Source organism: Parus major, chromosome Z (assembly GCF_001522545.3).
Source record: "Parus major isolate Abel chromosome Z, Parus_major1.1, whole genome shotgun sequence".
Taxonomy (NCBI): domain Eukaryota; kingdom Metazoa; phylum Chordata; class Aves; order Passeriformes; family Paridae; genus Parus; species Parus major.
The window spans coordinates 26,529,350-26,551,055 of NC_031799.1; the positions used below are offsets into that span (position 1 = coordinate 26,529,350).

The 21,706-nt window shown below is 37.0% G+C and overlaps 1 protein-coding gene across 6 annotated transcripts in view; it reads right to left on the reverse strand.

Annotated features, from left to right (window-relative positions):
• GLIS3 (GLIS family zinc finger 3) overlaps positions 1-21,706 on the reverse strand; it is a 157,129-nt gene that overhangs the window by 28,893 nt on the left and 106,530 nt on the right. For all 6 annotated transcript variants that reach the window (XR_004500479.1, XM_033520494.1, XM_015653122.2 and 3 more), the window contains exons 4-5: positions 16,474-16,635; positions 14,911-15,021 (exon numbers count right to left, since the gene is read on the reverse strand). Coding sequence is in view for 5 of the 6 variants with exons in the window: in XM_033520494.1 (XP_033376385.1) it covers positions 14,911-15,021; positions 16,474-16,635 (273 nt within the window). In the remaining variant the exon portion in view is untranslated. The remainder of the gene's footprint in view (positions 1-14,910; positions 15,022-16,473; positions 16,636-21,706) is intronic.

The window sequence follows — 21,706 nt, forward strand, 5'->3', positions numbered from 1 at the left end:
CACTGAGGCTTCTCCTCTCCTGTTTGGTGCCAAGGCAGGTGAGCAGGTAACAGCTAGAACATAGCCTAGCACCCCTAAAAAACTTGTAAGGGAGAAAGACGAACAAGACAAATTTCTGCACATACTATACTTAAGAATTAATCACAGAACAGTTTTAATTTGAAGGAACTAAGTTCCAACACCCCTGCCACAGGCAGAGACATGTTCTGCTAGATCAGGCTGATCAGAGCCCCATCCAACCTTGCCTCCAACACCTCAGGGATGGGGCAAATGAAGAACAAAAGAGCACGAGGAAACAATTCTGAACACAACCATAAGAAGACCCATTGCCACAAGATGATCCCTTGTGCCACAAATTGGTGATAAACATTCAAATTACTTTTGATAATATGCACTGCTGTAAAGCCATGGCATCTGGGTGGGAGTTGGTGCTACACATCATAAGCACCTGACCCTGTATCTGGAGACACTACATAGCCTGTGATACCTATGCACACATTCTGCACAATGGAGATTCCTTCTCTTAAAAACTTTGCCAATCACTATTAAACCCAAAGGTACACTACCTCTGCAAGGTACATTTGTTATTCTAGCATTGAAGGAAGGGGGAGAGTGAATGGGGAAAAGGGAGAAGGGAAGAAATACCCTGACAAAAGATTTTGTTTATTGTCCATTTTTATAATCTGTTATAAGTACAAACATTTCTTTGACTTTGGTACATGTCATTGTCTGCTATTATCCAGTAATTGTGCTGGGTTTGCTGCTATCACTAGTTATATACCTTTTGCATGAAACTCAGTGAAATTAAATGTCAAATACATCCTCATTCAAATCCTTACAGTTACATTATTAATAAGCCTTACGTGAATTTAAATTTCTATGGAATCTAAAGTGAATATAATATGAAAAATCTGACTTCTATAAAAGAATCAGGATTCTATCATACAGAATACACAATCACAGAAGTTGCCTGTGTAAAATTGTCTGAATATTTTTTTAAGAAAATATCAATTTTCTATATCAGATAGCATTCAAGGATAAAACAGTAAGAAAAACAAGAAAAGGAGAGCTAAGTATTTACACATTAGTTACAAGAATTCAGTAATTCCTGTAAAATAAAATAGGCAACCATCCATTTCACAGATTTTTTCTAATTTGCTCTGTTCAGGAATCTTGCATTCACAAATAATTCGATATTTAGAACAAATCTAACTCGACAATCTGTGGTGGCATAAATCATCTGGCTTTTCAAAACTTATTAAAATGAAGAAAACCTAGGACCATCAATAGAAAACCAAAAATAGAGAAAGAAGCAATGTGAGATAGCTGTGATCTGGTTTCTGAGGATAGTTCTTATTTTATGCATTGGCTATTGTCAATAAGTATTTACAATCACAAGGGCTATAAACTTACACATGCATATGTACTGTAAAAATATGTATCAAAACATTTAATGTATATATATAATGTGTCCTTTTAGAATTACCATGTATGTATTTAATGAACAAATGATGAAAAATACCCTGAGCAAGAGGTGGATATTCCACTGTCTTGTGCAAGAGCAGATGCACACTGATAATTCAAATTGCCACTAAAAGTACTACCACAGGCCTTCCAAACAAACTCTCCCCGGTTAACAGATGCTGGGAATAAATTTGCTGTCCCCTGCTGCAAGGCATGCCTGTAATTTGCTCTTTAAGAGTAATTTCTGTGGTACTGGAAAGAGGAGAGCAAGGGCTAGAGTGGCCTTCCCCACTCTACTCCTCGAGGAGCCCGACCAGAAATGGGAAAGGTTCCTTCAGCAGAACCAGCCATTAAATGACAATTGTTTCCCAACCAGAAAACTCCATTTCCCACCATTACTGTTTTCTCTTAACAGAGGCAGTAACAATGCTTTCTTTGATTACTGGTCTTCCTTTGTCCACTGTTTAAAGCTCATCGGCCTTCCAATGTTTTTCCAGATCTTTTCTCTGAAAGGAGACAAACTGGCATTTTTGGAACAAAATAGAGAGAAAAGCACAGATTCTGGTTAAAATATAGTTGACCAAGGCATTTCTTTTTCCTGTAAAGACATTGAGGGTAAAAATCCACACTATCTCAGTCAAATATTTTTACATATTTCAAAGAAAACTTGCAATTAAAATTTTTAACTGAAAGCAATGCCTTGCACTTTGACAAATGCAGGGAAATCAGAGCTGTGGTTCTTCTTTAGTTTGTCAAGAAACACAGAAAAGACAATGAAACAAAAAATGATCTTAAAACCAAGCAAAACCCATGAACCATCCACTGTAACTGTAGAATTTTATCTTCACTTTAAAAACTATAAAGGAGAAATAATAATTGACCAGCTATAACTGCTGCCATCCATTTCTTGCTCTAACAACACTATCATTTCTTCTCCAGCCTGGACTGTAGACTTACCATCCAAGTGCAAAAGGAAGCTCACACTCTTTTGACTTCCATTTGGATCATATCCCATCACAGATCTCCCAGCACTGTGACTGAAATATGTCACTTGCCCATGATCATCTTGCTTCTCTCATGATCACTCAGCTGAGCACCAGTACAATCATGCTGAGACTAAAAATTTGGCAATCTGTTTTTAAGAACTATATGGTTATAAAGTTACCTCACTGAGTGGTGAAATCAATAACTGACAAGTCTGCTATACTGAGCACAGCCATTTTCTGTGTGCTGTAATGTAACCTAAATTTATGGCTGACCAAAGTGCAAGTTAACAATCAATTTCTCTGCTCACTTAAAATTCCCCTGTATTTGATAGTTGTTCCAAATAATAGTTTTTTGAATTTAATAGCTCAATTTTATGGTAAGACTTGTGAAGTATCGTATTTGGAAATACAGAAGCACTTCCGTTATCACAATGTCGCAATTTTTTTATAATAAACAACAGTCATGGTTTACAACTGTTTTACTTCTGTGACAATCGGCTAATGTTTATCGCCTTTCAGAACAATGGATGGAAATTCTACTCCTGTACATTTTGCATATGAATAAATAATTACCCAAATTAAATGAAACAAGCAGAAATAATTAGAAGGGAGTAAGATTCTTATTCCTCAGTTTTCAATTTCATTATATTTGAGTTCAAAAGCAGAGGTGTGCTGTTGATTTGATGCATGATGTAATCCCAGAGAAAACGTCTCCTAACAAGAAAAGATTTTTTTTTTCCATTTTTCTCTCACCAATGTGTGTTTTATCTGAGATCTGCACGCTTTTGTACCACCTGGCTAGTTTCCTCAGCATTGGTCCTGTACAAGAGAAGTCAGACACCATCAAGGAAAACATATGATAAGTGTGTTTATGAATACACTTCATAAGAAAAGAAGCCATGTAGCTTGAGAAATCCTAAACCACGCAAAATATTAACTTCAAAACCTGCCTGTACATATTCAGATTAATTTGATTAATTCTTCAGCAAAGTTTAGACTCCAGTCATTCACACATGCCAGTTATCTCATCAAATTGTAAAATTTTAAATCTTGCTTACATTAATGTGTGCTTAATATACATGCATGTTGTGCACTTAGAAAAGCATTTACATATGTGAGACATTAGTTACAGTCTATTTATTCTTATGCAGGTCAGATATGATATTTTTATGCATGTCTAAAACCAGCAAAAAAAACCAAACCCTAAATACTGGTATGTTTAATTGACCAAAATTTTTTTACACTAACTGTAATAGTTATATCGATGTGTTTTGTTTTGAGTGTAAAGACAAGGAAGAATTTCTGCTATAGTACTGAGTTTACTAATGTCAATTACAGAGTAAGTCAGTAGTTTTTACTCATTTTCATTGTCTGTAATTTAAGCTGGCATTGTGGCAGCAATGCACAACCTGTCTACACAGAGTCACACATTGTACTACCTTTTCTGAAGGAGTACAAGGAATGTAGTATTTACTTGTACAGTCAGAGTAAAATTATGTCCTGTCAGTATCATGACATTGAGAGCACAACGACATCACCAACAGAAAATTTTAAGTTCATTCTGAAGCAATGCTCTAAGACAGTATTTACTCATATTGTGTTTTTTCGTGCTACATGTAGATCATCCTTCTACTCACCAAGATCAGCTTCAAGGTCCAGCACTTTCTTGCACAGTACTAAACCTTTCTGACAACAGACAAGTGACACAGAATCAATAAAAATTGTCCTAATTCTTGCCTCTGGAGGCTACAGACATCTTGGGGCAAAAAAGCAATGCAGACAGAAGGGATTTCTCTGTAGCCTTTGTTTTCAGTGAGCCATCTGTGCAGGACTTCTAGAGAAAAATATTCTGCTAATTGTCCACCACATCTTTCAGATATGCCTCTGTGTGTGTGTGTGCACCCTACCTTTCCCTGCTTTTAGGTCCTGTTTCAATTAAATACTTGGCCAGAAAAACAATAAAATTCAAGTCAAACTAGCCTACCTGCACAGTAGTGATGTTGGGTTCCATGCAAAAAATAGTTACTTTTGCTACTTTCAAAGTTTTACTGCAGTGAACAAAGTTTTACTATATTGATCTGTTATATATAAAATATATTTTAATGTATTAAATACAAAAATGTTTTCCATCTCCATGTTCTGGCATAGATCAAGAAAAAAAACCAAAAATGTGTTTCAGTGTCTTGCATTAAAAATCAAGAGACTTGGAACCTACACAATTAGGTAACTGGCAAATTTCAAGTCAAGAAGAAATTCTGATTTTAAAGCAATACTACAAGAGGAAAATCCTGTTGCATTATGAATGATAACACTAAAATTAACTCTGGTTTTATTATATATAGAAAAGAGAGTTCTCTCTTGATTGGTATTATTCTAATTGATTGTTAATATTCTAATTAGAATATTATTCTAATATTTTGGATTATAGCATCACTAAAATAATACAGACCATCAAGAAGACCACTTTAAGGGGAAAAATTGCAGCTGGAACAGATCTGACAGGAAACTTTGAAATAAAAAAAATTCTGAGAACCTTAAAGAAGGGAAGTACAGTTGAGTGAGTGCATTTTGAATTGAGTGATTTAATTTTTTCTAAAATAAATAAAAGAGCCAGAGTTCTGCTGAAAATTGATTATTACTTTGTTCTACACAACTAGATGGTCCTCATATAGATGTTTGAACACACATATACATACACACACACATGTATATTACCTCTCTTCCTGTCCCACATCAGGTTGTAGCAAATCTCAAATATATAAATTCTACCTATGACCCTTTCTATTTCATCCTCTTCTTCAAGCAGTAACAAGAGGCTTGTAGCTGGTTTTTGTGTGAACATCAGTCTAATAGCTGACCTGCTCAATTAAAAAAGCAGGAAAAAACCCCTACTTTTTCATGCCAGACTGATTTGGGGATATAGATATTATATGATATTGCTAAGCATCAGTAAATATAGCCTGACAAAGAAAACACTTCAGAATTACTGCAGAATTATTTGCTTTCCCTTTCTGAAAATACATCTGTTTGGCAAATTTTCACTTAATGAGAGCAAAAATGTGTAAAATAAACACATACTTATCCACCAGGTGCTTCATTTAGTACAAACATATTTTTCTCCCTATCACAAATTACCAAAAATTGCCATGGTAATCTGTAGATAATATCAACAATTGTTAGTATACAGAAAGAGGTTTTCAGATTGAATTTTTTTTTCCCTTTAGCTGCAGCATCCTTTATGTAACACTGGCCTTCACTTTAAATATTTGATTCTGTACTTATCTCCACTGGAACCTAAATTCATGTACCAGATCATACATGAAAAAATTCTCTTCAAAATAGTATTTTGAATACAGTCTAGGACTAGAAAAACTCTACTACTCTACTATCAGGAGGTCAAAATCATTACCTTCAGGCATACAACTTTAACTTTTTCAAAGATTCCTCAGGACATCCCTGTACATTTTCACTGTGAGATACCTGTTTAGAGTGTTACATGGCATGATATTGACATCATCCAGATAGGAACTTTCTAACACAGTTTTGAGTACTAGACAGCAAGCATTCTTTAGTGCAGTGTGCTGATCATTCAGATGAGATCCATCTTCCAGCTCCGTGTCCTGAGCATCACATAAACAGAGTGTTTGTCGTACACACCAATCACATATTCTTCAGCTATCCCCACTTACTAGATGTATATCTATTACTTTATTTTACACAGTCACACTCCTTATCACAAGTCCTTATAGGTTCTTTGGCGTCTTCTTTTGGTTTTCAATGTCCCATGTCCTTTTTATGTGGTTCGACCCCCACTTTTGAGTAAGTACAATATCATTGTTTGGCATAACTTCTGCTTCATCAGCAGAGCTGAGCTGGCATCCTGCTTGCATTTTGTGTGGCTTCTGTTTGCCTATATTACATCCTTCATCTACTTCTCCAAGTCTGTGCTGCTCTCTGTGCTGCTCTATTCTCCTTATCAGAGTAAAATGATGTTCCATTCTACTGTCCCTATCAGGTAAGACAATGATGTGAGGTGCTGGCTAGGCTGGCACTGCTAACTTTCCGAGTTTCTACTGCCTCTGATTTACTGTGGGGCATTTCTCTGTCAGGTTGTGGCTTTTGTTGTTAAAGCCGTAATTCATCTTACAGAGCAGTCTCACAAACAGCTGTGCCAGAGTAAGGGCAGAGCTCTGCATCACCCGGAGGAAACAAATGTGCAGATGAAGGCCCTCTCAAACAGGCACTGCAAGTGAGGCTAATACATGACTGCTTCAGGAGCAGTACTGAGGACTCCCAAAATCAGTAGATGCCAATGCAGCTGCCCACACCCATATCAGTGTGAAATTGCAGAGGAGACCTCAGCCTGAAACAGGAACACTCATTGAGGACAGTACTAAAGACTTGAAGGGGTATCTGTGCTGGTGTCAGGATGCTGAACGACAACCTCCTACGCATCCTACGCACAAATTAAATCTTGCTTCCTCAGACCCTGGAGCTGCTTAAGAAGCAATGAACAGGACAGTGCATTTAAAGTCCATACTGAAATGTGATAGGTTAATGAGAATCATAGAATTATAGAATCATTTAGGTTGAAAAATACCAGTATGATCACCAAGTCCAAGTGTACACCCAGAACTGCCAAGTCCACCCATGGACTCTCTCTACCAGGCCACCATAAGAAAGAAAGATTCCTTCTCTATCAGGACCATGTTCATGCATATGCTGTGGCAAGGAAGTGAAGACGAAAGGATATTGCTTCATATAAAAAATGGACCTGAAGAACATGAAATACTATGAGCACGAACTGACAGCTGTTTACAGAATTTTGAGACAATCTGGATTTTTTTTTTTTTCTGCAGTGGGTGTAAATGTAATGAGCGTGACAGCATTTATTTTTATTTTCTTTCTTATGCACTTTTCAATATGTCACTGCTAAAGCTCACAGGAATATAAGCTCAGGACAGAAAGCAAGTACAGGAAGGAATCAGTATATGGAATAACAAACGTTAACCAATAAGTAAAACAAACCAACACTCTCCTGGTTATACAACTGCCACAGCTGTCAGAACACCATGAAAACCATTGGGGGATTTCAACTCTCACTTCTCCCTGGTGAACAAAGTTCTAAGTGTAGTGCTGGCAAAGCATATCCCCCACAATGGATCTTCCTTGGATGCCTTGCGCATCCCCCACAGCACACACCACTGCTGCAGCAGCAGGGCGCTCAGCCACAGCCAGTGCTACACTGCCTTCAGACCCTGTTTTCCCGTGTCTCACTGACCACACTCAAAAGAACTGGTCATTCCTAGCCTCAAAAGTTTTCCAACAAATTGTATGATTAAATTCCTTAAACACTGCTGCCCATTCGTAATCCCTTTTTGCAAACATGCCTTTCACGAAAAATTGCTGAATGTCATGGTGTCTGACTTATACTTCATTCTGAAGACAGGAAGTAAAGGGATTAAAGTTGGGGATTAAAACACTTACTCCTTACTGCATTTTCTTCTGCAGAATAGTTTCTTAGTTGCCATGAGCACTGCTCACTGATCCCATGGCCCTGAATGCACTTCTTTTTGCATTGGTGACATCTTTTAAGTGGCCTTCATAGAGAACAAATGAGAGAAAATATCCTTATTTTCAATTGCTCTCAAAGCAAGAAACTAGATTGGCTTCTCTTTCAACCCATTCTCTCCCCTTTGCAGTTGAAACAGTGAAATCTGAACTAAGAGCCTGAATAAGGTCTGAAGGATGCAGAAGCTGTTTATCTCATATGGTAGTATGTTTGCTCCCCATGAGGAAGGTGCTCACAAACAGAGCAGTTCCTTCACATTAATACAGTCACATAATGGAGACTGTCACTGGTAATTAGCTCAGTGCCTGAATGACCTTCTGAAACACCAATGGTGTAATGCTCTAACCCTCCTTGGCTCCCTCCTTCCTCATCAATTAAACATTCTGAGTCGGAAAAAAATATTTAAAAAATATTTTCTGTCATGTAAGGAACACAATAACCACTGTGCTTCTTGAATTGCAAAAAAAAACCTTGGTTCAAATACTGAGAAAGAAAAGAAAGAAAAAACTGAAAACCCATCATGAAATTAACAAACAAAGGATACTATCTAAAAAAAAAAAATCCCCAAACACTGTTTTCTTTACACTATTCACAAAATCTAAAGGCTGGTATAAAATCTTGGTTTTTCTAGAATCTTTAAACAAACTGGTAGCTTCATCAGTTGTGTGGTAAAATCAATATGTAGTCACAATAAAAAGCCTGTTTCTACTGTACTGTAAAACAATTAAAAAATAAGCCATCAAGAAGAATGCAGCTCTGTAAGAGGCAAGAGGTCTGTATTATTTTGCTGAGGGAATAATAAATTTGCTGACATAACTCACATAACAGGAAGCCAGACAATCTCTCAAAACTTAACAGAAATTTTCATGTTAGCCTTTTGAAAACACCTGTATGTCTTGGTTCCAGAGAAATATTGTTCAGTAGAAGAACACCATGTCTTTAAGCAATTGTGTTTTCTCCCATTTCTTGTTTTCATTGTAAGGTGGACAGGTTTATATATCATAGCACAGGTTGGGATAAGAAGTGTTTTAGAGCAGCCCTGTGCAAAAGGGCTTGGGAATGATGGTTGACAAAAAACTCAACATGACCTGTCATTGTGTGATCACAGCCCAGAGAGCCAAACGTGTCCTGGGCTGCATCCAGAGCAGTGTGGGCAGCAGGGCCAGGGAGGGGATTCTGCCCCTCTGCTCTGCTCTGGTGAGACCCCACTGCAGTTCTGCATCAGCTCTGGGGTGTCAGCACAGGAAGGATGTGAAGCTATTGGATTAAGTCCAGAGGAGGCCACAAATTTCATCAGAGGACAGGCGCACCTCCCCTACAAAGACAGGCTGAGGAATTTGGGGCTGTTCAGCCTGGAGAAGACCTCAAAGGAGCTTTCCAGTATCTGAAGGGGGCCTTCAGGGAAGCTGGAGAGGGACCCTTATTCAGGAACTGTATTGATATGAAAGGGTGACTGGCTTAAAACTGAAAGACAGTAGGTTTAAACTAGATGTCATGAAGAAATTCTTTACTGTGGGGGATGAGACACTGGAACAGGTTGCCCAGAGATGCTGTAGATGTCTCATCCCTGGCTGGATGGGGCTTTGAGCAACCTGGTCTAGAGGGAGGTGTCCCTGCCCATGGCAAGGGCACTGAAATTAGATCTTCTTTAAGGCCCCTTCCAAGCCAAACTATTGTATATTCTATATACATTGCACATTACAGGGCTCTAAGAAAGAAGAGGTGTACTTTTAGGAAAGGAATATAAAACAACTAGGCTTCAGAATAATTCAGTTATTAAGATCTGCCTCTAAAGGTGAGGATTTTATATTCCCTTTTTGCTAATACGGAGGTATTAGAGGTAATAAGAGGAATACCTATAGGACCTTTATAAGCAACCTTCTGTAAAGCCCCCTCAGTTCAGACTGGAACCCTTATCAAGCTCAGCAGAGGCCACTCAGCAAAGGAATGACAGTAATTGCTTTGGCCAGGTGGTTTATATCCCTACCCTATTGTTTCCAATGTGCTCCATACCTAGTGTACGCTCTATTAGCCTCTACTACAGTCTGAAGTAGAAGTGGATATGGCTGAGGCATCCAACTGCCTGTTCCATCTCTGCAGTGCAGTCTATCACCATTTTTCTTACTGTAATCAGAAATAGTACTCTGAAAACTTCCTACCACTGCTAGCTGATCAATCTTGGAAGAGCAGTAAATGCAATGGGGAAGAAATCAAACATAAATAGCACTAGGATTAGAGAAATCCCGATTGCCTTCTGTGCTTTATTCCTGCACAGCAAAATAACACCTGAAAATACTTCCTTCCAGTCAGATATCACAGGAACAAATTATGGAAGCATCCATCGTGACTGGGATAATGTTTTGCTAGCTTCCCAAAAGTGACTGTTCAGCCATCATTTTACAACTGAGCAATCTGTGTGAAAAAGAAAGATTATCAGGCAGAAATAAATCAGTCTAGAAGCCCTGTACATAACCCCTTATCTCCTTTGATCTCACCACTCCCATCATTCCTTAGTGATTTATGGTACTATATGGTTTATATGGTACTTAGCATGTACCATATAAACTACAATTTTAAAAAATCTCCATCATGGTCTAGATAATTTTCAGAAATATCCTTTGGACTGCCTTTCCTGAAGCTATGGCTCCATGATATTTGGTTTTTGGGAGAGAGAGTACAAAAATTTTTGTCCTGGAAAAATCCATCAAAATAAACATAATTCCTGTGTTAGGCTAAGACTAAATAGTGACCTAGAAGTATCAGTGATTCATCTGCTGAGATGTTAACCTACCTGGTCAGTTCAATCCTTGTATAGGTTCCTCCAGACCCATCTGAATGACCTTAAATGGTACAGGTTTACAGAGGCAATTGTCAGGTAAGCATTCACTACCTCAAAGCTTGTCTAAATAATATATCCTGACTGACCCATAAATAATTTCAATAAAAAGACCGAAGACATGATCTGGTCACTATGAGAACTGCCAAGTGATCAAAGGCTGGTCAGCTGAATGAGAAAATTATTCGTATATGTAAATCATCCTTCAATTCAAAGTCCAGACTAAGAATTTTGCATTCCCTTTAGCTGGTCTTGTTTATGTCAACTGTTCAAATTATATCTTTCTTTTCTTCCCAAAGATGGACCTAAGTAGTTGTATCTTTATTTGTTTCACTTTCTTTCAATTAAATAGAAACAATCTTTTAAATCATTGTCGATTTTGCTTTTTTTGGCAGGACACATAAGCCTAAAGTGCTATTATATATGACAACAGTTATTCACTGGTGTGGATAAAATTAAAACTATCTAAAAGTATAGCCACTGCATTGTTCAGATGATAAGGTCAATGTTACTGATCTTGTCTCGGCCAAACAGCTGCACAAAATCAGAACAATCTTTTGTCTTTTTTAAATTATCTCTTATTGTTTGAAAACGCACTTTTTAAAAAGAGAAAACCTTTAAGAAAGGCAATGGACATTGCAGATGTTCATGACAAGATGTACAAAACCAGTGGAGAGTCCATTCCATTTCATTCCATTCACAGTGGGAATTGCACTGCAGTATTTGAAAGTGAATTAAATATTTTCTTTAGATTTACCAGAACAGATTTCTTCAGCACAACTGCTACAGAAATAGCAAATTACTTTTCATTATATACTTCAATGGAAAAGACAATGATCTCATACTTGTACAAGGCTCAATGCTCTCTTACACAAAGAGCATACTGACAGTATTGACTTTATACAGGCTTCAAACCACGGGGTCACTCTTACAAAGAAGGCTGAGGGAGCTGGGCCTGTTCACTTGAGATGACTGAGAGGGGACCTCATCAATGCCTGCACGTCTCTGAAGGGAGGGTGTCAGAGGCTTTTCTCAGCACTGCCAGACCACAGGGCAAGAGGCAACAGGCAGAAACTGATGCACAGGAAATGCCACCAGAACAGGAGGAAGAAGTGCATCACTGTGAGTGTGACTGAGCACTGGAACAGATTGCCCAGAGAGGCTGTGGAGTCTCCCTCACTGGGGATATTCAAGAACAGCATAGCCAGATCCTGTGCCATGTGGTCTGGGAAGACCCTGCTTGGGCAGGGGGGTTGGACCAGGTGACCTGCTGCTCCCTTCCAACCTGACCCATCCTGTGGTTATCTGTTCCTATGGCACAGGATCTGCATTTTGTTAATGATGTGATATGGACATGATAATGAGTAGAATGATATGAATGAGTAGAACAGAACAATATTTTACTTTTTATTTATTTATTCTTACAAAGGGCAGTAGAGCAGGACAGCACAGCCTTGGAGAAATAGATAAAGGATGTAACTTAGGCAAACAGAAAACATAAAACACAAGCAGAATGACAACTCAGCTCTGCTAGGCTGACAAAGCAGAAGTAATGCAAAAAAATTTACTGTGCTCACTCAAAAGCAGGGCTTGAGGAACAGGCACCTGAAAAGGACATAAGACATTGAAGACAGACCCCAAGGAACCTATAAGGACTTCTGATAACGGGTGAGACTATGTAAAACAAAGTAAAACATACACATCCAGTAAGGGGGGATAGCTAATGAATATGTGACCATTTTTGTATGATAAACACTGTTTACACAACATTCAGGAATTTGATTGGAGACAGGACCCTCCAGTGCACACTGCAGTAAAGAATGCCCGCTCTCTAATACTCAAAGCCATGTTAGAAAGTTTCTATCCAGCTGACTTAGGTATCACAATGTTCCATAATTTAATTTTCATTATCTTCAATAAAAAGACTTGCCAAAACCAAAAGAGCTACGGATTCTTGATTTTGAATACAGTACCATCAGTTCACAAATGAAAGACATTTGTGCTTTACTGAAATCAAAAAAGTATAGCCAACTGAAAATACGCTTACTTGTCTAGCCAATTTACAAAAAAAAAATCTTGTAAATTGTTGTCCTTTCAAAGCTGAAATGAGAACAAGATTAAAAATAGAACACATTTCAAAACTAATTGTAGTTGAGAGGCATGTTGTACATTAACATTCCTCTCAGCATCACTTTAATCTCTCATTTTGGGAACTGTCTAGTTTTCTTTCACTGACTTTGTGGCTTAGAAGAAACCTCATTTATCTTCCCAATGGAAAGATGAAATCCTGGAAGAGTCAGCAATTTTTCCTTTCAAAAACATGATAATAAACACTGCTTTTTACCCCACCAAAGTACTTTAAAATTATAGTCTGACTATTACAGTGCATAGAGGATATACCTAAAATGTTTTACTAAACATTTTCAGCATCTATTCCCAGATATTTGCATGGTGTTTGTGTACATGTTTGCCCTCATTTTTGTAAAAGAATTTTTGTGAAGAATTTTTCAAATTACACAAAGGTGAGTAAAGTAGGCATGACTATCTCTATTCTCTCGTGGCTCTGCCTTCTTTTGAAGAGTAAATGAAATGTTATTGTACTATCCATTAAATTACTTTTATTAAATACATTTATGCTGGGATCTTCTTGCTTTATAGGATTTCATGTCATTATGTGGCAAGATTCCCAGTTAAATGTATTTAGTGGATAACTAGGGATTGGGAAGTGAAGGGGAACAGTAGCTGCATTTCAGATTTGTATGAAAGGACTTTTGCCTTATATGGTAAGTCATAGACACACATCAACAGAAGTGGCTTAAAATAACTGAGAGGTGGAAATTTACCTATATCCCATTGCATAATCCCAGCTCAGAGAGCCCAGGAAAGAGTCAAATCTTTGAAGAAACATCTACAGAATCCGGGGTGAAGACTCAATGTATACATCAGCATAGCACATAAGATTCCACCCTTATGAATATACTTCATCTTGCTATTTAAGTCTCTGCAACATCAAAGACACATTTGCAGGTACAGTCTTGGAGAGCCAGCAACTTAAGATGCCACAATAATGTCACTTGGTATGCAGGAGGAGGTTAAAGGGAGGATTAAAACCAGTCAGGCACAATATATTAAAGGAATCCATGACTAACGGGGTGTGACAGCAAAGGGTTTCATTCTTTTCAACAGAAAAGATCCCTAGGGCTTGAAGTATTAGTCCACTGTGCCTTTATCACCTTGGAATTTTTATGGTTATTTTTGATGAAGTCACATTTTTGTAATTACCTTTTTGGCATTAAGCCAATTTTCACTTTTTAATTAAATCCATAAATAACTTTAATTCTTCATTAAAAGGTTTGTTGTTCTTATTTTTTATTACTGTCAGGAAATATTTCAAATACCAAAGCATAATGCTAGTTAGTAATTATAACTCCACAAAGGTCCAGTAACTATCTATGTTGTACCTTGTAAACATTGTGCCAGTGATTAATAGGAGCTATGATGAAAAATGCTCAAAAAACCAATTCCCTTAGGTCACAACTCAGCTCTTTAGAGATGCACTTATAATATAAACAGTTGATGACTCATGGGCTTGACATCCACAGGGAATCAGCACTGTGAAATATCTTGGTGTTATTGGAAGTATCTGGAATATGCAAATACAACTTAGAGCTTAATCCCACATGCTGCCCTCAAAATCCAACCTTCCATCTGAGACTGGCCAGTATTTTGTAATAGTGTGTACTTACCAAGTGGCATAATTTGAAACCAAGCATTTCTGTTTGCAGAAATTATTTTTATTTGCCTTGTTGTATTTGTTTCGTAATTAACTGTCACATCAGAAAACATACAGCATGAAGGCTGTATCAGGCAGCCTCATTAAGTCAAAGATAAAATTATCTATATACAAACCACATCTATCTATAATTTGCTCTTTTTTCTAATTCAAAGTCTGAAAGCAACCCAAGTACTTGAAGATGCATTGAAACATCTAATATTATTACACTGATTACTTCACATGAACTTTACACCAGTCAAGACAGCAGAAAAATTACCTTTTTCCTGACTTGTTGATCTTTGGAAGAATGGGCTTTCACATGTTTTCTCAGGGAGCTTGGATCTGTGTATCGCTTAGTACATCCTGGAATCTCACATGCATAAGGTTTCTAAATCAGAAAGAAAAAGGATAAAGCTGCTGTTGTATCACAGATTATTTTAACTCAAGAGAACCCTTTCTGAGCCTTGGGATCCTGCAAACCACATTACTACAGAAAAAAATATTGTACATTATTACAAGCAGAATGCTTGGCAATTTTTTTAGAAAAGGAAAGGATGAAGTAAAGCTTTAAAGGAAGACAAACAGAAGGAAAGCTTTCATTACAGCACGTTTCATTATTACCTTTTTTTTTCTTAGCATTACAATGAGTATTGCTAGATATACTTACAATTCTTCCACCCTCAGAGCAATCTTTGACTTAATCAGAAATTACAGTCTTTAGTGAATCAGGTAAAGAAACTGCAGTAAAGGCCCAGAAAGACTGTTTAGGATTATAGAAGGATCTGCTTCAGGAAAAGAGAACAAGAAAAAGTGTTAGTTTACTATATTACAAAGAAGGCAAGAAAAAACAAGCACTGAATACTGAAGTTTCAAAAATATTACATACCAAAAAAATAAAATGTATTTTAATGTGAAGTACTGACCAACTCCTTCAGCTCACGTTTTCTAATAACACTTCATTATTATTATTATTAATAATTACTTAATTTTAGAAAAAAACCTGTAAAATATCCTGTAATATCTTTATAGTTTTCTTAAAAGAATGCCCAGTAAATCTAACTCACATAATCTTCTCATCTTGCTTGTTCTAATCTGTCTGTTTTCCCTGAAGACTTGTAGGTTCACAATACTAAATATTAAATGAACATTAGGTCCAACTCTTTCCTGAAAGTAGCTATTCAGCAATTTATCCACTTATCTTTCACAAATAATTTCTGAAAACACTTTGTACAAATTATTAACGTGCCGGCCATAGTATCAATTATATCAACTATATAACTATACTATATACATTGTACTCAACTATTTTTTAGCAGCCATTTAATTCAAATGGCACTGTTTTAATTGCATTTCTGGACTTCTGCCCTTTGGAAACTCTCTCTCAGCAAACAAAACCTTTTTTTCTGAAACAGAGGTTTTTAAACAAACCTCAGCAGTGCCTCAAATTTACAAGGGACAATCTGTTGGCACAAAACTTTTTAGATTTACAAAATTATTCTGGCTCTCTTGACTTTCTGGTACATGCCCCAGCCTGAACTTTTCATCAAAGAAAAGCACTTTATATAACAGACGGTTTCAGTTTCCCTAAAGGTCAGCTAAGTGGGAGAAAGCTACTGCCTCTACCTGCAGCAAAGACCATGGAACTGTGGTCTTTTTATCAACCAGCCAGCCATCTTCATGCATGCTTAGATTACTGGGTTACTTTTGAAGCAGCTTCAGCAGCCTCATCAGTCCACCCTCCTGTCTCTAAGGGTATGGGCTACCTGCTGTCAGCAGGCTGGAGGAAAGGAGCAGATGGTCTAATTTACAGGGGACTGCAGTGGGGTTTCTGTGTCCTTACAGTGTCCAAGTGTGTCCTCTGGTGCTTGGCGCGGTCGCTGGAGTTGCTGAAAGCTTTCTGGCATCCAGGGTGCTGGCAAAGGTACGGCTTCTCACCCGTGTGGCTCCTTAAGTGAATCTTGAGATTTTCTAGTCTGGAAAAGGCTTTCTTGCAACCCTCAAACTAGAAAAGAGAAAGAAATTATTCAATGGAAAGCACACACAGTAAGCTGCAGCAGCAAACATGGAACAGAAGGGTAAAAGGGCATGCAGAGACCTCCAGCCTGCTATGGCTGGGTAGATCCACAGGGCCTCGCTTCTCAGTGTGGGTGTTGCTGCAGGCTTCAAACCATTTAGACTGTAAAAATGTACCTATCCTCTCTCCACCTGGCTGAATTAGGAGAGTGTGTCCTACATTTTGCAGATGGCACACTGAGGCCCAAAGACCAAAACAGCTGAGAGTACAGCACCTGACTGGGAAACACAGCACCAGCTGATTCTCCTCCCTGTCACACACAGAGAGCAAAATGGTCTCTGTGAGGTTCCCAAGACCTCTGCTAGTTATCCGTCTCAGCTCCAGGCTTCCTTGGATATTAGCAACTGAGCCACACAGAGGCATCCCTCAGTACCAACCCAACCTATAGAGCAACAGCAAAGACATGCAGGGAAATTTCAGTCTGAAATGCAAAAAGTGAAATTATTTCTGAAATACTTATTTACATTTCTGCCATGAGTAAATGTATGAAGTACTAAAAATACCGTAAGCCTATCAAAATAGGATGTAATTCCTATAGGGAATGAAAAATCATGCATCATGAACTATCAACATATTGCATCTATACCTAATCAAACATCTGTGGAGAAATCTATGTTTATATAAACAGAAAACAAGTTTTTCTCGTAGCATATTGTAGCCTAGGGGGAACTAGAAGATCCTTTCTATGTGACAACAACATTTTTACATATACTTGATTTCAGTTAGGCCCAAATGTTTATGAATATCAGAAGTGTATGCTTTCTAAAGTTCTATCTGTCAGGATCAGTTAATCTCATTAGTTTCAGTTACTGCATATCCCACATATGCATATTCTGATGCATAATGAATTGCTAGTTCGTGGTTCTTGCATGCTTGCAAAAATAATAATTCTGTAGTAGAGATGTCAAACATTTCTAAAGCTAACACAAAAATTTCCATCATTTCACTACCTATTAATTTTATTAATTTGAAAAGAAACAGGCCATTTTTCACTGGTGTCAGAACGACACAACTAAATTTTATAATATATTATGCATTGCATGTAAGTTTACAAAAGCACAAGTAGGAAAAATGACATAATCTGGTAATAATTAGCATGCCTTTCTTAAAAATTTGTAACATCCTCAAAAAAAGAGAAAAAAATTATATAAAATTTGTATCACTTAATTTTAAGTACCTCTTTTGGATTACTGCAAAAATACATTAGAAGTTCAAAGAATAAAGTATAAATCACATTACCTATAAACCAGCAATATTAAAATTGAGCTTAAGAAATTAAAGCTTGATATAGAGGATGAACCACCCCTGTTATTCATTTCATGGGTTTGAGTTTCATGGGTTTTGGATAAAGGGATGGAATATAAATAAAAAGCTTCATGGCTTGACACATTTTCTGAAGTGCATTCCTACACATGCACCTCAGAATTGCTAGAACAGTTTGCTCAGTGCTCCATCCAGCCCTGGCTTGAACACTTCCAGGGATGAGACAACTTCTCTGGGCAACCTGTGCCAGTGTCTCACCACCCTGACAATAATGAATTTCTTCCTAACATCTAATATAAATGTACTCTTTCAGTTTTAAGGCTTCAAAATAATGACTTTCAAAAAGCAAAATAATTCAAGGGCGCCTCTGTTAAAATTAGAAAGAAATCTACTGATTAGCCTATCTTGAACAGACAAGTTATTATTTTGTAATAACATCATGAAAGAACACACTCTAATACATTCTAATGACTGTAACTATGCTGTACATAAGAATAATTGTAGTATGTCAAGAAACCATTAATTTTATAGGGTAAAACTCAGACCAATGAACGAGTTGTAGAAGCATGACTCTTGTGTTTATTTTGCAGGTTATCAAACTGAATTTTCAAGTATGCAAATGAACTTAAACATGCAAGTGACTGTTTATATGGCTGTAAAATTATCATTAATTTTAAATGGGCAAAAAAAATGTTTAAGTAAGCAGAACTGGGAAGCCTTAACATAGCAGAACTGGGAAGTCTTAACATATGAATTTAAGAATTATTATTTCTGAAGACTTCCGCATTGCAGAATATAAACTGGAAGATAAGACAGTTCTCTCCATAGCCTTGAATTACTGTCTGCCATATTCACAAGGCAATATAGCTGTATATTGCTGGAAAGGTCATTCTAGCAAAACAGTCTACAAGCCTGTATTATGAAAAAGACCATCTTTACTCAACAGTTAATGAATGTTTCTTCTATAAATCAAATTTCTTAAAGCCTTGGAAATCTTTGATACTTAAGATAAAAGGAATGAAAAGATACTCCTTTCAACAACACAGAACACACTCTCTATCCTGATAAACAGATTTCAGTGGAAGCATCGCAGACAAGACAGGATCATTTATGGGGGAAAAAACTCAGGTAGTTCATAGATGTTTCTGAAATGGAACTCACAGTTTTCTAAGATATTAACTGTTGCAGTCACCTAAGTATATGGCATATCTTTCGCATTCTGGATCTGTTTAATAGTCCTAAACATATCCTGATTAAACCAGATTTTTTGCAAATGTGAAATTAATTGTGCAATGTTTTCCTAAACTGCAATACAGAAATCAGTTACTCAGCTTTTATTTTTACTGCTGCATGCAAATTGAAACCATTAAGTAGCTCACACAGAAAATTTCTTCTCTGTACTTCCCAAAGTTCCTTTTAAAATACATTCATGTTTACTTTCTCCTTTTATAAAGACAATTATGAAAAGCAAGAAACAATATATTTACAGAGAAAGGTAAAAAACTGGAAAAAAAAGCAGTCTTATGAATTTAAAATGTTTGTATTCTCATGAGTGCACTGTTCATCCTTGTTAACACAGAGATGATACTCAGCATACCAGGCAACCCTCCTGTAAAATGACAATGTAATTTCATAGGTTATATAAAATATCTGTGCAACATGCAAAGCCCTGCTGGATGCACTATGCATGTCTGAGCCCTGACTGGAATTCTCTATGAAATATATTCAGACTCTTGAACTACAGAAGAGCATGGTAACACCTGTGTGACTACTTCACTATCAGTAGCAGGTAAGTCAGTGGTCATATGACTATGAAATTAGTCAGTTTTCTCTGCAAAAGAAACTGTTCTTACCATCTCAGTTAATCACTAGTATAGCAAATATTGAAGAACATGTTCTGGCAGACCTCTGTCTGAGCTCTGATCCATTCACTGAAAAGTATGTAGTCTTTATATAAAAGTCAAACACAGTCAGCCTAGCTTCTTCTTAATTCAGTATCTAATGTTATCTGGTATTAAATATATTCAAGTTTTCCTGTCTGAATTGATTTTGCTTCAGCACCAGTGTATTTTCTTTCATAATTTTTCTGCTGTATTAACATTAGAAGCAATGCAAAAAGTAGCTTTTGATTCTAGGTATTTTCTGTTATCAAGTCATTTAACCTTCTCCCAAAAAATTTATACATATCAAAAGTATTTGCTTTCTCAGACCTACTTCAAAATTGATTCCAAACCCCCCCGCCCCCCCCAAAATTGAAATGAAGTTCATTGCTTTTAGAAATACTGACACCTGAACAGTATTTGATTTTACAGAAATGTTCGATCCAGTATACAAGATAATGTTACTGTCCTCAAGTTTGGGTTTTTTCAGTGATCCACAAATATTTTTAAGCATTACCGTATGCGGCAAAGGATTATCTTTTATTTTTTGAAGTATGAAGGATAAGCATTTCCCTTCTCCATTGTCATGTGTGAGGAAACACTTATGGGATATTAAAATTTATACGTTTTATTTCAAGTTCCTCATCTGGTCTGTCTCTAAGCTTACTGGGACAGGGGTGGTTTTCCTTTTTAAATTTGACTTTGCTAAACATTAGCCTGCCTACAACCATTAAATTTCAGCAGCTGGCTTTCTGTATACAAGAGCTAGCTATTGTTCACACAATATCTCAATAACAGATCTAGATACTTGAGGGACAGAATGCATTCATTCTTCAGTAAAGCTGAATACACGTCTCAGGCAAGAAGCAAAAGAGACTGAGAGACCCTCAAAAGGCTCTGATACAGGGAAACACATGAGCTACATTCAAATGACCTCAGAAAGTTAGATAAGGCATGTGCTTGATGGAAAGGTGAAGAACTCTTCAAATCTCTGTCAATCTGACTTGGGGGAAATCAACCCAACCCTAAGTACACACAGAGGATGTATTAACCAGGTGGTCCAAATGCATGCCCGGAGTTTCAAAATACCAGCTCGCTTAGCTTAGTATCCTGTTCAGTCATGGGGAACCTCATGATGCAAAATAAGAAGTAAAATGTGCACCCAGAAACTAAGATACATTATCAGAGGGGAGAAATTCCTTGCTGATTTTAAAAGGACAACAAGATAAGAAACTTTACCCTAGCAAAAGTAACTTTCCATGGAAAACCTAAAGAAAATAATCAACATTTCCACCTTCCATGCCACTTCTTCATTAAGCACTTCATTAAATTGGAGTGGTCCAAGGATTCATGACATCATAACTGTGGGACTGGACCTTCCCCACTGCATCCACACAGGTAAGAAAACCAGCAGGTTCACAGATAGTTCAAATCAATCAGACCTAGCTCTTTTTTTTTGTTTTTTTTTTTTTTTTTGTTTTTTTTTTTTTTTTTTTTTGTTTGCCAGGCAATGTATGGCAAACCCACATTTATCTATTTATCTATGACTGATTGCACATGACCACATAGACACATACTCTAAAAATTTCTCACACTATATTACTGGGTCCTCTTCTGACTACTTCTGCATTCATCTGGGATAAAAAATACATGATCATTATTTCAGTGGTAGAATATCAATGTTAGGTATTCAAGTAACATAATCAAACTCCCTTTTTCACCTATTCCAGGATCATCCTTGCCTTCTTTAAGGCTTTTATTTCTTCACAGCATTCTATAGAGGGTTTTGGTTATAGCTGGTAGGATTAAATTCCGACTCAGACTTCTTTCTAGGTATAATTTCTTATATTGTAATT